The sequence below is a fragment of the Cynocephalus volans genome, chromosome 17 (assembly GCF_027409185.1).
Source record: "Cynocephalus volans isolate mCynVol1 chromosome 17, mCynVol1.pri, whole genome shotgun sequence".
In the NCBI taxonomy this organism is placed as follows: Eukaryota; Metazoa; Chordata; class Mammalia; order Dermoptera; family Cynocephalidae; genus Cynocephalus; species Cynocephalus volans.
In genome coordinates, this window is record NC_084476.1 from 16187866 (window position 1) to 16201665 (window position 13800).

At 35.5% G+C, this 13800-nt stretch overlaps 1 protein-coding gene across 2 annotated transcripts in view; it reads right to left on the reverse strand.

Annotated features, from left to right (window-relative positions):
- CNTRL (centriolin) overlaps positions 1 to 9716 on the reverse strand; it is a 72644-nt gene extending 62928 nt beyond the window's left edge. For both annotated transcript variants that reach the window (XM_063082124.1, XM_063082125.1), the window contains exons 1-4: positions 9497 to 9716; positions 7506 to 7636; positions 3714 to 3844; positions 2240 to 2381 (exon numbers count right to left, since the gene is read on the reverse strand). In XM_063082124.1, the coding sequence (XP_062938194.1) occupies positions 2240 to 2381; positions 3714 to 3844; positions 7506 to 7636; positions 9497 to 9716 (624 nt within the window). The remainder of the gene's footprint in view (positions 1 to 2239; positions 2382 to 3713; positions 3845 to 7505; positions 7637 to 9496) is intronic.
- Between the last annotated feature and the right edge of the window lie 4084 nt (positions 9717 to 13800).

Here is a 13800-nt window from a genome sequence, read left to right on the forward strand (position 1 = left end):
TTCATGAAGCCAATTACCCAAAAGTAGTGGTGTGAGTAGAGGAAAAAAAAGGGAGTATATGAGTATTTATAGTGTATCATGGCAGTATTAGGCATTTTCCATATACTCTTTCATTTGTGACTCCTTACAATACCTATGATGTAAATATCATATTAATTTCACAGACAAAGAAAATGAGGCTCAAAGAAGTTAGGTGGTTTGACCAAATTTCAGAGCTGGTAGTTAAATGAAACAGAATTCAAGTCTGTGTAACTCTAAACCTATTGTCTTTTCATTATACTAGCTGAACAAATTGAAAAAATGAATGGCTACAAAATAAGATTTTGGTAAATATTCAGATAACTGAGTTATAATTAATAGTTAAAAGACATAAGGATATGTAGAGATAACCCATATTTTTTAGGTAAGATTCCTATGTTTATTCAAAGGGGATTTTAAAAGGTTGAGAAACACTACTCCAAGTAGCTAGTAAAAATAAATCTTCTCTCCCAAGTGAATGTGCATCTCTCCTAATGATGCCAATGTCAAACTGGGATGAAAATATCATACAAAATTAGAAATAATAAATATTTATTGAATGATTTTCCTGTTATTCAGCTGACACTGAGTATTATGTAAGGATCAACCACTCTGAGGAATATTTGTGGCAAATTTTAGATTCATGGCTACCTATTCCCATAAGCTTTAAGAGCTCCAAAGTGATGCTGTACATCATGGTGTGGACCTGGGCTTTAAGGCTCCTGAGCTGTCACAGTGAAATGACAGATAATCACCAGATCTTTATTAAGATGAAATAAAATAGCATAGATATAGTCAATAACACAGCATTAAATAAATGTTGTTCATTTTTATTGGTCTCTACTGGTGAAAGTCTAAGGAATACAGCCTTAGAGTTACTTAGTGTTTTAAAGTTTTTGAAGCATTTTCACATCTATTATTTCATCTGAGTCCAATAATACCCCTGCAAAGGAGGCAGTATAGAATTATTTTCTCCAATTTAAACAGTGAGTTTTAGAAAGATTAAGGAATTTTCCAAAGTCATGGAAGGCAAGTATAGGCCTATACTTGAAGTCACATCTTTCATTTATTTCATGACTGTTCTTTAAATTATTTTCCAATTTTCATACAAATTCAAATAAATTAACATTGTTACTTAGCAAACGCTTATTGAACACCTAATTATAAATAAATACCATATAAAAATCATAAATTATAGTCTGGAGAAAAACATACATCATTATCTGATTATGTGAATTATGATAACAAAGTTACTCTATTATAAAAAAGTAGCAATCAACCTTCTATTACACCAAACACCATAATCAAGATTAATTCACAAGTCTGAAAATTTTACTGTGAGGTAATATTGTCAGAAAAAACTCTGTTCTAGCCATTCAATGATCTGGATTCTGGCACAAGCTGTGACTTTGGGTAAGGAACCTAATCTCTCTGGGACGGTGACTGTAAAGTGGGAATAAGACTATACTACCTCGTAGTAGTATAAAAATAATCCCTGCACAGCCTCCTTAACAAGAGTGTTGTAAAGCTAAAATGAAATGATATATGTGAAAATGCTAAGAGATTAACTCTTAGTTACTGTGGAATCTGAGGACTGCCTAGATTTAATTACTCCAGAGAGTGAGAGGAACATGAATTTTGGGGGCCACAGCCAGAATAAGAGTTTGGGTATGTTGTCCCCCCAAACCTCATGTCAAAATCTGATCCCCATAGGGAGTAGATCCTTCATGAACAGATTAACACACTCCCTGGGGTGTGGGGGGGTAGTGAATGAGTTCTTGCTCTATCAGTTTTTGCAAGAGCTGGTTGTTTAAAGGACCTTGGCACTTCCCCCATCCCCCTTTCTCTCTCTCTCTCTCTCTCTCTCTCTCTCTCACTCTCTCTTTTGCCCTCTCCCCCTCTTGCCATGTGATCTTGCAGCTATCACTGCCTACCACTTTCTGCCATGAGCGGAAGCAGCCTGAGGCCTGCCTGCACCCAGTGCAGCTGTCCCAGAATCGGGAGCCAAATAAACCTCTTTATAAATTTTTTTAAAAAAGAAAAGAAAAAAAAAAATACTCCAGAGAATCCTAGGTTATGTATGAATTTGGTGTTTGGTCAAAGGACCAAGGACTTTAAAAGAAGAAATTACATTTTTAAAAAACTTAGATATTTTAACTTTTTTATTTGTCTAGCCAGTACAAAAATTTGAAAAAAGTTCTTGCTACTTTGAATAACTTACCGATGATATCTTGTTGCCTTTCAGATTGAGGACTTGCAAAGATTTTAACTTCTTTCCTAACCATACTGGAATACGCTCAATTTCATTTCCTGCAAGGTTCAGCTTTTGCAGATTACACATATTTTCTATGCCTTCAATTTTGCTGGAAGCCAAAGGATAAAAGCAAACTTAGTACGTACAATGATAGAGTCCCTCCACTGTATTTTTAAAATAAACAGCTTGGTTCCACGTGGGGTTACTTTTCACAATTATAATTTATCGACCCTTTTCATAAATGAAAACAAATTTACCAGGACAGCTAGACTGCCAACCCTTCATTACTATGCCCTGAAATCCTACCCATCTATCAGACTTCAATACTCCATAACACAGAAAAGAAGAGTGTGTTCATGGCAATCTCACTGACTACTGTGAAGAATACTAGTGCACAGCCAGGACAGAGCTGGAAAACTCAATAGCACACCCTGTGTTATGTGCTATAGTCCTGCCCAAGAGAAGATGCCCTTAATTATTACCTTAAGTCATCACAAAAAGATTAGCTATGCCAGCAGGATATGGGAGCTCCTAGAATGATACTGTTTATATGAATTTAAGTATTTTAACCAGAATATTTAAATTAATAAAACATTTATTACCCATATTGATGAATTTTCATTGATGAAATTTTTTCCAAGTTGCTTCCAATTTAACTGTCATTTTCTATACTGGGCAAATATTTCTAAGCTTCTCTATTTTCATTTTTATTTTATGAAAGTTACTTTCATCAGGATTAATTTATCCTTTTTTACACAAGTTTTATATTAAGAGTTTGATTCATTAATCTTTTTATTTCATTTTTGTCTTATTAGAACTTCTGCCACTGTCAGCCATTTTGGGGGGGCTATTATACTTATCAAGTCTATTTTGGGGGGGAAGTGTACAGATATCAAGATTTTCAAGATTTGATTCCTGAATCATTTTGTCTATAACACATTTTCTATATGCAGTTTTAGCCATTGTCAGTTTCATTATCTTTATTTCTCATAGTAATATTTATTATGAATTGGAAACAAGATTGAGAGTATATTTCTGTAGCAATGAGCAAAGAACATCAGGAGAAATATATAGGATCAAAGCAGACTGAAATATCTTTGGGATCAAAATGGCAGGGTTAAAACATTCTGCTTCATGTCAACATTCTTTATATAATAAGGCAGTGAACCATAGATGATATCCGGGGAAACTTCCTGTCAAAAATGGAATTAAGATAAACTATGGTATTCAAAATATGCATCTCCTTCTTTGATAATGCTACATATTATTCTGTATTTAGTAATGCCAGAACATATAGTTATCATATATGAAGGGCTAGACTATCAAAGAATAAGGATCAAAATACTTGCTGTTTCAAAGGATTTTTTCAGTAACCTGGATAGCATTAATCTACCTCTATAACAAAGACCCTACAATGCTATCTAAAGAAGTAGTCACTCACCTGATTTTGTTGTATGATAAGTTGAGTTCACGTAATTTTAACAGCTTGTCCACCTTTTCAATCTTCCCTATTAGATTATAGCTGAGATTCAGTACTTCAAGTTTAATACATTTTTCCAAATTCTCGATATACTAATCAGAAACAAATGAATAAATACTTTACTCAATGGATACCTTGAAATGAGGCACAACATTTAAGTATGTGTATCAGGAGTTGTTTTGCTCAGTCATCAGAGAATAATAAACTCTTACTGCTCTCCTGGACAATCCCTGGTGCAGCTCTTCTTGACCAGGAGTTGCAACTTTCTTCAAGGCTTCAAACTCTCCTTGCCCCTCAGCGGAGGTCAACACTTCCTACATGCTAAAAAGCTGAAGAGTAACTGACAAGAATTCCTTTACCATTGTCCCCTCTACTTCAACTTTTCTATGCCTCCCCCAGTTCCCCTCCAACTTTCTTCCAAGAGGTGGCTTTCTTCTTTTTTAAACTGAACTAGGTACTATGTTCCTGCATAATCTCATTCACCTCCTCCCCCAATGCCCTTGCATGTTCAGCCTCTTTCTCCTGGATCATCCCCTCAAGTTTAAAAGCAGTCATTTTCCAACAGATATTCATTATGCACTTACTACATATGAGGTGTGGCACCAGGCAATGGAGATACAGCAATGAACTAGACAATTTCACCCTGCTGCAAAGAGCCTACATTCAATATGCTCAAATTTCTTCTATGTAAAACAAATCACCTTGCTGCTAAACTTATTTTCCTATCAGACCACCATCTTATTTCCCTTATTTGCCACCAATGTTCTCACAAAAGTTGACCATGTTTGCTCATTCTGCCTTCCATTCACTCCTATTTTATTGGTAAGGCAATAAATCTACCACGTCAATGTACCAAAATGGTTCTCTCTCCAAGATTATCATCATTCACCTACTCCGCAATATTTATCAAACATGGATTATGTGCCAGCAGTTGTTCCATGTACCAGAAATATAGTGTGAATAAGAAAAACAAAGTCCTTGTTCTCATTCATGGAGACAGACAATAAACAAATAAACAAGCAAACAAAATTTTTAGATAGTGGACAGTACTAAGAAGAAAATAAAGACAAAATCTGTGACAGAATACAAGGCACAAAGAAGGCAAATTTTGTCTGTTATGTTCTCTGATATAGTACTACTGCCTGGCACACAGTGGGTGCTAAACAAATATTGGTTGACTGAAAGAATGAGAGGGAGTGACTGAGGAGAGGGTGACTCATTGTGACTAGGTGGTTAGAGAAGGCTTCAGAGGAAGTACACTGAGTTGAGACCTTAATAACAAGAAGCTAGCTGTGTGAATATCTGGGGGCAAAGAACACCAGAGTGAGCAAAAAAAACAGAGGCCTTAGAAGAATGGACCCAGTGCATTTGAGAAACAGAAGGAAGGGCTTTTTAATTGCCAAATCCAAATGACTTCTAAGTTTTCTTCTTCTTTCACTATTCTGTGACATTTTAAAACATCCATTTCTCCCTGAATTCCACCCTCTTTCCTTTGGCCTCCATTCATTATACTCTTGGATCTTTTCCTGTCCCAATAGCTCCTTCAGGATTTTTCATTGGGTTGGCCTCTCTCAGGCACTCTCTTTGACTCTGCCTCATTATTTCTTCTCTTAATCCTAGGTAATCTTCACAGTAAGTCATAAATTCCCAGAGATCAGAAACTAAGTTTATTTTGGGGCCGGCAGGTTAGCTCAGTCGGTTAGCTCAGTCGGTTAGCGCTCTCAGCCTTGTAACACCAAGGTCATAGGTTTGGATCCCCATGCTGGTCAGCCACCAAAATAAATAAATAAAAATTAAAAAAAGAAAAAAAGAAACTAAGTTTATTTATCTGTGGGGGTAGATACCTCCACAGTCTAACATAATGCTTCGCTTATAATAACCACACAGTAACTATGTACTAATCTTATATTTTTGCAACTTTTAAACTCCAGCACATTTCCTTCTTTTTAATTACATGAGTAAGATCTGAATATATTCTAGCAAAAACTTCAAACAAAACATAAAAAAGTTCTCTTCATTAAGTTCCCATACCCTTATCACCCTGTATTCCACTGCTCAAAGGTAACAATTGTTAAGGAGCTGGTGTATATAAATCCAGACCTTTATATTCACTTACATTTATATATACACATACAGAAAAACAGAATTTTTAAACATATTTTGAGACCACACTAAACAAAATGTTTTAGAATTTCTTTTTTTCACTGAGTCTACCATGGACATTTTTCCATGTTAACACATAAGAGGTGTCTTTAAAAAAGTTCACAGCAAGATTAATATTATCTTTTCCTTCTATTTTTCCATGAACTTTTCGAAGTACCCTCACAGCTCTAACTCATTTTTTAAAAAAAACTTGGTATTTCTTGTATACTGTACCACAATTTATTTAACCAATCCCCTATCGACATTTAGTTATTTCCAATTTTTCTATTTAAATAATGCTTAATAAACATTACTATATTGACATTTTTGTATACATGTGCAAATAATATGAGGAAAATAGACATCAAGGAAGAGAATTGCTAGGTTGGTGAGTATAAATTCAATTGCTGATCAAAGTATAAAAAGATTTGAAATTTTGAAAATACTACCAAACCCTCTTCCTAAAATGCTTTGCCAATATATATGTACTAAAAACATGAGAATACCCATTTCCCACACTTTCTGAACACTGAAATAATCAATCTTTTTAAGTCTTGTCCTTTTGATGTACAAGATGAAAAATGGCATTACACTATTATCTTATTTCACATATCTTTTACATTAATGAATTGAACACATTTTCAAGTTAATATTGGCCATTTATAGTACTTTTTGAACTGCCTGTTCATATCCTTTGCGTGTTTTCCATTGTGTTGTCTCTCTTACTGAGTTGTAGGAGATCTTTATACTATGTGGATATTGTTACTTTATGTTGCAAACACTACTGCCTGTTTGTTGCTTTTCTTTCACCTTTTTAAAAGATGTCTTTCATTAAACACAACTTTTAAATCTTTATGTAAGCTAAATCCGTCAATATTTTTCTTTGTGGTATTAAGGTTAGTATTTGCTTAGGAGGCCCTTCTAAGATTTTAAAAATATTCTCCTATATTCTTTCCTTATACTTTCATAGCATTTTTGTTGGTTGTTTTTTCGTTGTTGTTGTTTTGCTTTATTTTCATTTAGCTCTTCATTCTTCTGGAATTAATTTTTGTGAATGACATGATAGGAATCTTAAGTTTTGTTTTTTCCAATTAAAGAGATTAAGTTTTCTATTTCAATGTGTTTGTGTTATATAGTTTATGACTAATGTAGTAAACACTCTAGATCAGGCATTAGCAAACTTTTACTGTAAAAGGCTAGATGGTAAATACTTTTGGTTTTGTGGGCCATTATAGTCTCTGTGTCAACAATGAAGCTCTGCTATTGTAGGGCAAAAACAGCCACAGACAATATGTAAACAAATGAGTGTGGCTGTGTTACAATAAAACTTTATTTACAAAAATAGGCAACCAGCCAAATCTGGCCTGCAAGCTGTAGTTTGTCAACCCTTCTCTATAGAGCATCAATAATGTACAGAATATTGGGTAACAGGAGGTCATGAATTTGGAGATGTCATACTTGATGTACAAGTTCCAGTGGAAACAATAAAAGGTCTGCTAAAAATCAGAGGACATTAGGATGAGATCGTAACCTTTTTTTTTTTTTTTTATAGATTTAAAACACAGAAATATTTAAAACGATGTCTATACTCAGAAATTATTAGTAACCTACCCTAAATTTCTTGCCACCATCTTTAGAAAGTGAAAGGTTCAGAGATTTTACCATGGCCAAATTGTCCTGTTTAGTAAGTTTTTTAATGAGGGCCTCTGTAATATAGCGAACTCCTACATGTGAATCAGCTCCTGAAATTACAGAAACAGATCATTATCAATAGAGGTAGACATGCATATTCCAAAAAACAAATTGTTTTCATCTTATATATAAAAAAATTTTAAGCCATGCAAATGTAAAAAAAAAGAAAAAGAAAAACCCTGGCTAGTTTTAATCACAATGATTTAATAATAATATTTTACTTTATAGCATTTTGTAGTAATAATGATGGGGATAAGTTATACTCTGTAAATATTAGCTGTGTGACAATCTTCGTGATAAATGCTTTACATTTAAAAATTTTAATTAGTACAACAAACCTTTGAGATAGAAATGACTAATATCCTCATTTATAAAAAAATATTATTTGCTCAGGATCTTGCAGCTAATAAGATAGAAATCCAGGACTAGATCCCAGGAAGATGAATTCAAAACTTGCACTTTTAACCATATGCAGCACTGAAGTTTTTAGCAATATTTTCATTTTAGTTTTTAAAAATAGGGCTGGCCAGAGGGGGGGGGGGGAATAGGGCTGCCGGTTAGCTCACTTGGTTAGAGTGCAGTACTGATAACACCAAGGTCAAGTGTTTGTATCCCTGCACCAGCCAGCTTTCAAAAAAAAGAGTACATACTGTAAATATAAACTGGCACTATTTAGTTCGCTTTTTAAAAAAATTCCAATCTAAAGTTCAGAGACACTGAAATTCTTAAAAATCCTCTTTTCCTATTTTATTAAATGGTGCAAAACTCTAAATTTGTTGCTGTTTTACATTGAGAGAATCACAACACATTTCATAGAGATGAAGTAATAACTTGATGGATAGTACATCCTGTCTTATGACCTTCCTGGACATTGCTGTCAAAGATTGTTAAAGCCATACTACATTTCACAAAAGCAGCCATAAAAGAAGATTGCCTCTTGGTTCCTGCTTTATGAGTCAGAAAAAAATTAATCCCAGGTTCAGATCCAGAACATGGGCCAAAGATTCCCTATGTTTATTTATAAGTTAATATTAAATTTATTTTGGTTCAAAATAAAATGATTTTTTTCTTTAATTTGGTCTGTTCTAGAAAAGGAAACAACTAATATTGTAGAATATTTATCAAATTAGAAATAACCATATACCAAGTGGCAGCAAAGGTACAGAATAAATTCAATGTTGATAATGTTTATTTGGCGCACTTGGTAGAGTGCTGCGCTGGGAGCGCGGCGACTCTCCCGCCGCGGGTTCGGATCCTATATAGGAATGACCAGTGCACTCACTGGCTGAGTGCCGGTCACGAAAAAACGACAAAAAAAAATAAATAAATAAAAAATAAAAACTGAGTAGATATTCAGATCAATAAAGTTTGATGACTGTGATTTTATGACTTAGCAAAGAATAATACACTTTTGAAAATAAATTTTCAGAATAACAGAATGCTTTTAAGAAAAAAATTAAATGTTGGTAGAACATACATATTCCCATGTGTGGGGAAATAAGTCCATTCACAGACAAGCATTTGCTAACAAGCAGACTGGCATAGCCCAAGTGCAAAGAACTTTTTTTACAATGAATTAAGGCATTCCGCTCTGAAGTGAACAAATATGTCTTCCCCCTAACCACGGAGGATGGCAACTTCGGAGTATGAGCTTTAAGGCACTCTCCTACCACACAAAATAAAGCTTCCTCTTTCTGGAAACTCCCCTTCCCTAATTCTTTCAGACATTTTCACCTTCACCCAGAAGCCTCAGTCCTCTCACTGTCCTTACACAATTTCTGTCAATAAAAACAATAGGTCAAGTTTGTACCAGGCTAGATGTTACATTTGGACCAGAAATGTAAGCTCAGTATTTCCATCTCTATTTAAGAGTATGTGGTCAAACAAATTTTTAGATTAAAAAGTGATACCTTTACGGTGTTGGTAGTCCAAAAGCATATTGTTTTCATCTGTAATCTCAACTTGTTCACACCACTGTCTTTCAGCACAAAAAGGCAGAGTCTCAGATCCAATTAAAGGTGAAAGTGACCTAGATCTCATATTGGACATAGGAGATGATGGACTAGGAGAGTGAAATGATGGCAGCATCTTGGCTTTGGAGAATAATTTTTGTTGAGGACCTTTCTTCATTGCAAGAATCAAGCTGGTGTCTATCAAATCCTGTAAGAGTTTTTAGTATATTTAATAAGGTTAATGTTTTTAGAGCTATCGAAACTATTAATTTATTTCTAGAACTTTCAAGATTACAAAGTTGCAAAGTCAGAGGCTATAGATGCTAGGACCCATACTATTCTAAGCTAATGGAGCAGACACTATTTCAAATATCACTGATCACTCTCCGCCAGGAGGAAAAGAGACCTCCAGAGGGTCTAGTAGTGACACATGCTCCAGCCAGAAGTGTTACTTGTCATTCCATTCTCAGTTTATTGGACCAAACTAGTCACAAGGGCCCTTCCACACACACACACAAGAGGCCCTCGAATGCAGGAAGCTGTGAATATTTGGCAACCAGAAGTATTTAATACTGATGTGAACTCCCTCCTTCCTGAAACAGTCCACACTTTCCTGGTATCCTCTTGCCTCCTTAGCCACTTCATGACCTCCTTTACTGGCTCATGATCCTCTATTCAGCCTAATTTAAATGTCAGAGTCCTCAAGGCTCCCTTCTAGTCTCTCTCTATGCTCACCTCGGACAATCTAATGCATACCCATAGCTCTCAATGCCACTTATATCTTCAATTGACCCTTCTCTGAGCTCCAGACTCCTATTCCCAATTGCCTAGTTAGTATCTCACTGGCATCCTAAACTCAGTCCAAACTAAATTTATCATTTACCCCATTCCTTCTTCATATTCTGCCTATCCTGTTCCTCATGCATTATTCCCTAACTAGTGAATGGTGCTCACTGGAATAAGCCAGAAACCTGGAAATCACTCTTGACACCTCCCTCTTCCCTTTTTCCATACCCAATCAATCACTAAGTCCTATTAATTCTTACTCCTAAATATCTTTCAAATTAGTCTACTTCCTTCCATTTCCACTGTCATCCACTCTAATCCAATTCCTCATCAAACTACCATAACAGCTTCCAACTGATCTGTCTACAAGCTCTCTTGCCTTCCTCTTCCATCACTACATTACAACCAGCCAGCCAGAATGACCTATCTAAAAAGTAAATCTAGCAGTCTGTAATATTTACTATGACCTGAAAGGCCCCCATGATCTGACACTGTCTATCTAGACTCATCTCCGCCATTCACTCCCTCAGCCGTGGGCTCCAGTCACACTGGCCTCCACACAATTCCTTCTGCCTCAAATGCTTGCCCCTATTCTTTTCACCATGTTAATTTTCAGTCTTCCTTCAGAGATCAGCTGAACTGCTGCTTCTTCAGGAAAGCCTGCAGTGTAGGGCAGACTGAGTGAAATCTCCAGTTCTATATTCTCTATCAATTTGTATTTTTTTCCTCAAACAATCACAGTATGCAATTATACATTTATGTGATTTTGCTTAACATTTGTCTCCCCCACCGAACTATAAGCTCCATGAGAGCTTCTCTGTTTTGTTTACCACTGTCTCCCCAGTCTAGCATAGTGTCTGGCATCTGGCAGGAACTCAATAATTTGCTGAATGAATAAATGAATGGACTTATCTTCCACTCGTTCCTCTCTCTCACCCATCAAGATTTTTATTCTACCTCTGAATTATTTCTAAATTCATCTCTATCCATCTTCATAGCTACTGCCCTAGATCCAACATTTATCATCTCTTGCTAAGACTATAATGATACTCTCCTAACCAGCTTCCTTCCAATCCTCTTTTGCCTTACCTTTAATCCATCCTTTATCTTTGATCCACTTACCTCATAAAAACAAAATAAGTTTGGTGGTTCCCACTGCCTATAAGTCTAAACATTTCAGTGCCACACACACAACTCATCACAATCTGGACCTAACTTTCTGGCCTAATCTCTTATCCCTCCCTACCATCCACCCTATCCTCTAGTCATCTTTTTTATCATTACCTGACCATATCATGGGGTTTTGCTCAGGAAATTCCCTCTCCTTAAAATAGTGTCTTCTTCTACCTCTCTACTAACCAAAATGTCACTTTATTGGTGAAGGCTTTTCAGAAATCCACTTCCTTCAGGTAGAACTAATCCTCCCTGCTTATCACAATGAATATACCTCTATCAGAGAACTTATTCTACTATATATTTTTTGCTTGCCCAGAATGCAATATCCATGAGTGGAGGGATAATCTCTGAATTCCCAGAAGTTCGATGGTATGAATGTATCTAACATCTTATAACTAGAAGTCAATCTGTTTAGAGATTATACTTTCAATAGTGTGGTCTCACATATGTGTACTCACTCTTTCTCTCTCACTGTATGTATATGTGAGTATGCTTTTATTGCAGTATAACATATATAAAATGTACAAATCATAAGTGTACAGCTCAATGAATTTCTATACAGTGAGTACAAGGTATGTAAACTGCACCTAGATGAAGAAACAGAATATGGTCAGAACCCCAGAGGCTCTCTTGAGACCCCCTTCTAGTCACTAACCACCAACACATGGGTAATCATTATCCTGACTGCCAACACCAGAGATTTTAAAACTATTTTTGAACTTTACATAAATGAAATCATATAATGTCTTTTAAATCTGCCTTCTTTTGCTAAACATTATGTTTCTGGAATTCACTCATGTTCGTCTCATCTCATGCTGTACGAAAGACATCTGGATCACTCCAAACTCCAGTGCCTACAATTGCTTGTCCACAAAACAAATTTTATTGAAGTGCATGTATTCCAGAAGGAACTAAAGCATTTATTGATGAAAGGGACCTTGGTCAAATTCTTTTATTTTTCATATAAGAAAATTAAGGCTCAGAATGGTAAATGACTTGCTTAGCAAGTCGTTACTAGCAATAGTAATGATGACAGTCTTCATAAACAATATTAGTCCTCAACACCAAGAGTCCCAATTTGCAAGATTAGACTTACGCAAAAAAGATGTCATGATATATGGTTGCTCTTATAAATATATTTTGTCTAAAAATGATGCAAAAATTATAGATTTGACTAACTTTTAGAGAAAAAAATCTTATTAAGAGGTATAGATCTTGAGCAAGGCTGCATTAACAATGATCCTACTTTTGCTCAATATTTGTATTTCCCCTGCTTTCGCTGTTAAAATATGAAGGCAAAACACAAATTACTTTTTAGAGAAAAAAGTTTAGTGAAATAGGATATTAAAGTAGTTTTCATTTTTTTATGGATAATTTTTAAAATTATTAAAAACAAAACACATAGATGCCCAAGACTCGGCTTAGCTTTACTGATCACAATTTTTAGGGGGTGGGACCAGGCTTTTAAAATGTTAAACTATTCAGATGATTCTGATGACCAGTCAGGCTAGTATCCCCCATCAATAGCACTCATTGGCACTTAATGCATCATATCAAAATGGGAAGGATAGCTTACATTTTCTTGTTTTTCCTATAGTTCCCACTCAGAGAAGATACCTAATAAATATTTTTTGATGACAGTAGTGCAGAAGTATAATTGCATTTTTATATTATATTTCACTCCAGGGAGGAAGGGTCTTTAGAAATGCTTTTAACATAACTGCATTATGGGGCAATTAAAAATTACCACTTTCAATGTCAAAAAGTGCCAACGATAAGTTCTCAGCATCTTTTTTTTTAAAGGCCATAGGTATAGCTAGGCCATAAAGGGCAAGTGGTAAAGTCCAAGCCTAAGACCTTAAGACTCAGGGATGAGTCAGACTTCATAGTCTACATGAATGGGTAGAAACAGCATTTAGAGAAAAATGAAAGTGTGGATGTCTGATTCCAAAGAAGCCCCATTTTATTAGAGAGAGCATACACAGACCTTCCTCACAGGAAAAAGTACTGTTCCCATTCTCCAGGGTGATACATGTACTTCTTTCACATTTCCCAGCTCTCTCTTCTACCAGTACTTCCCAGGTCAGTTAAAGTGTTTGTAGAGATAGCTGATGCGTTTATTAAGGTTGTGCGGGTCATGAATGAACATTCAGTTTCCAACCATTTTCTTCTTTCGGGTACAACACTGCAATTCATTCCCCTTCCAGCCTAATAGGCATCTGGGGCTCTTGATCGGTTATTTTGGGTGCTTTCAAAGTTTTCTAGGATCTCAATGTTTTCATATACTCAGAATCAGAACA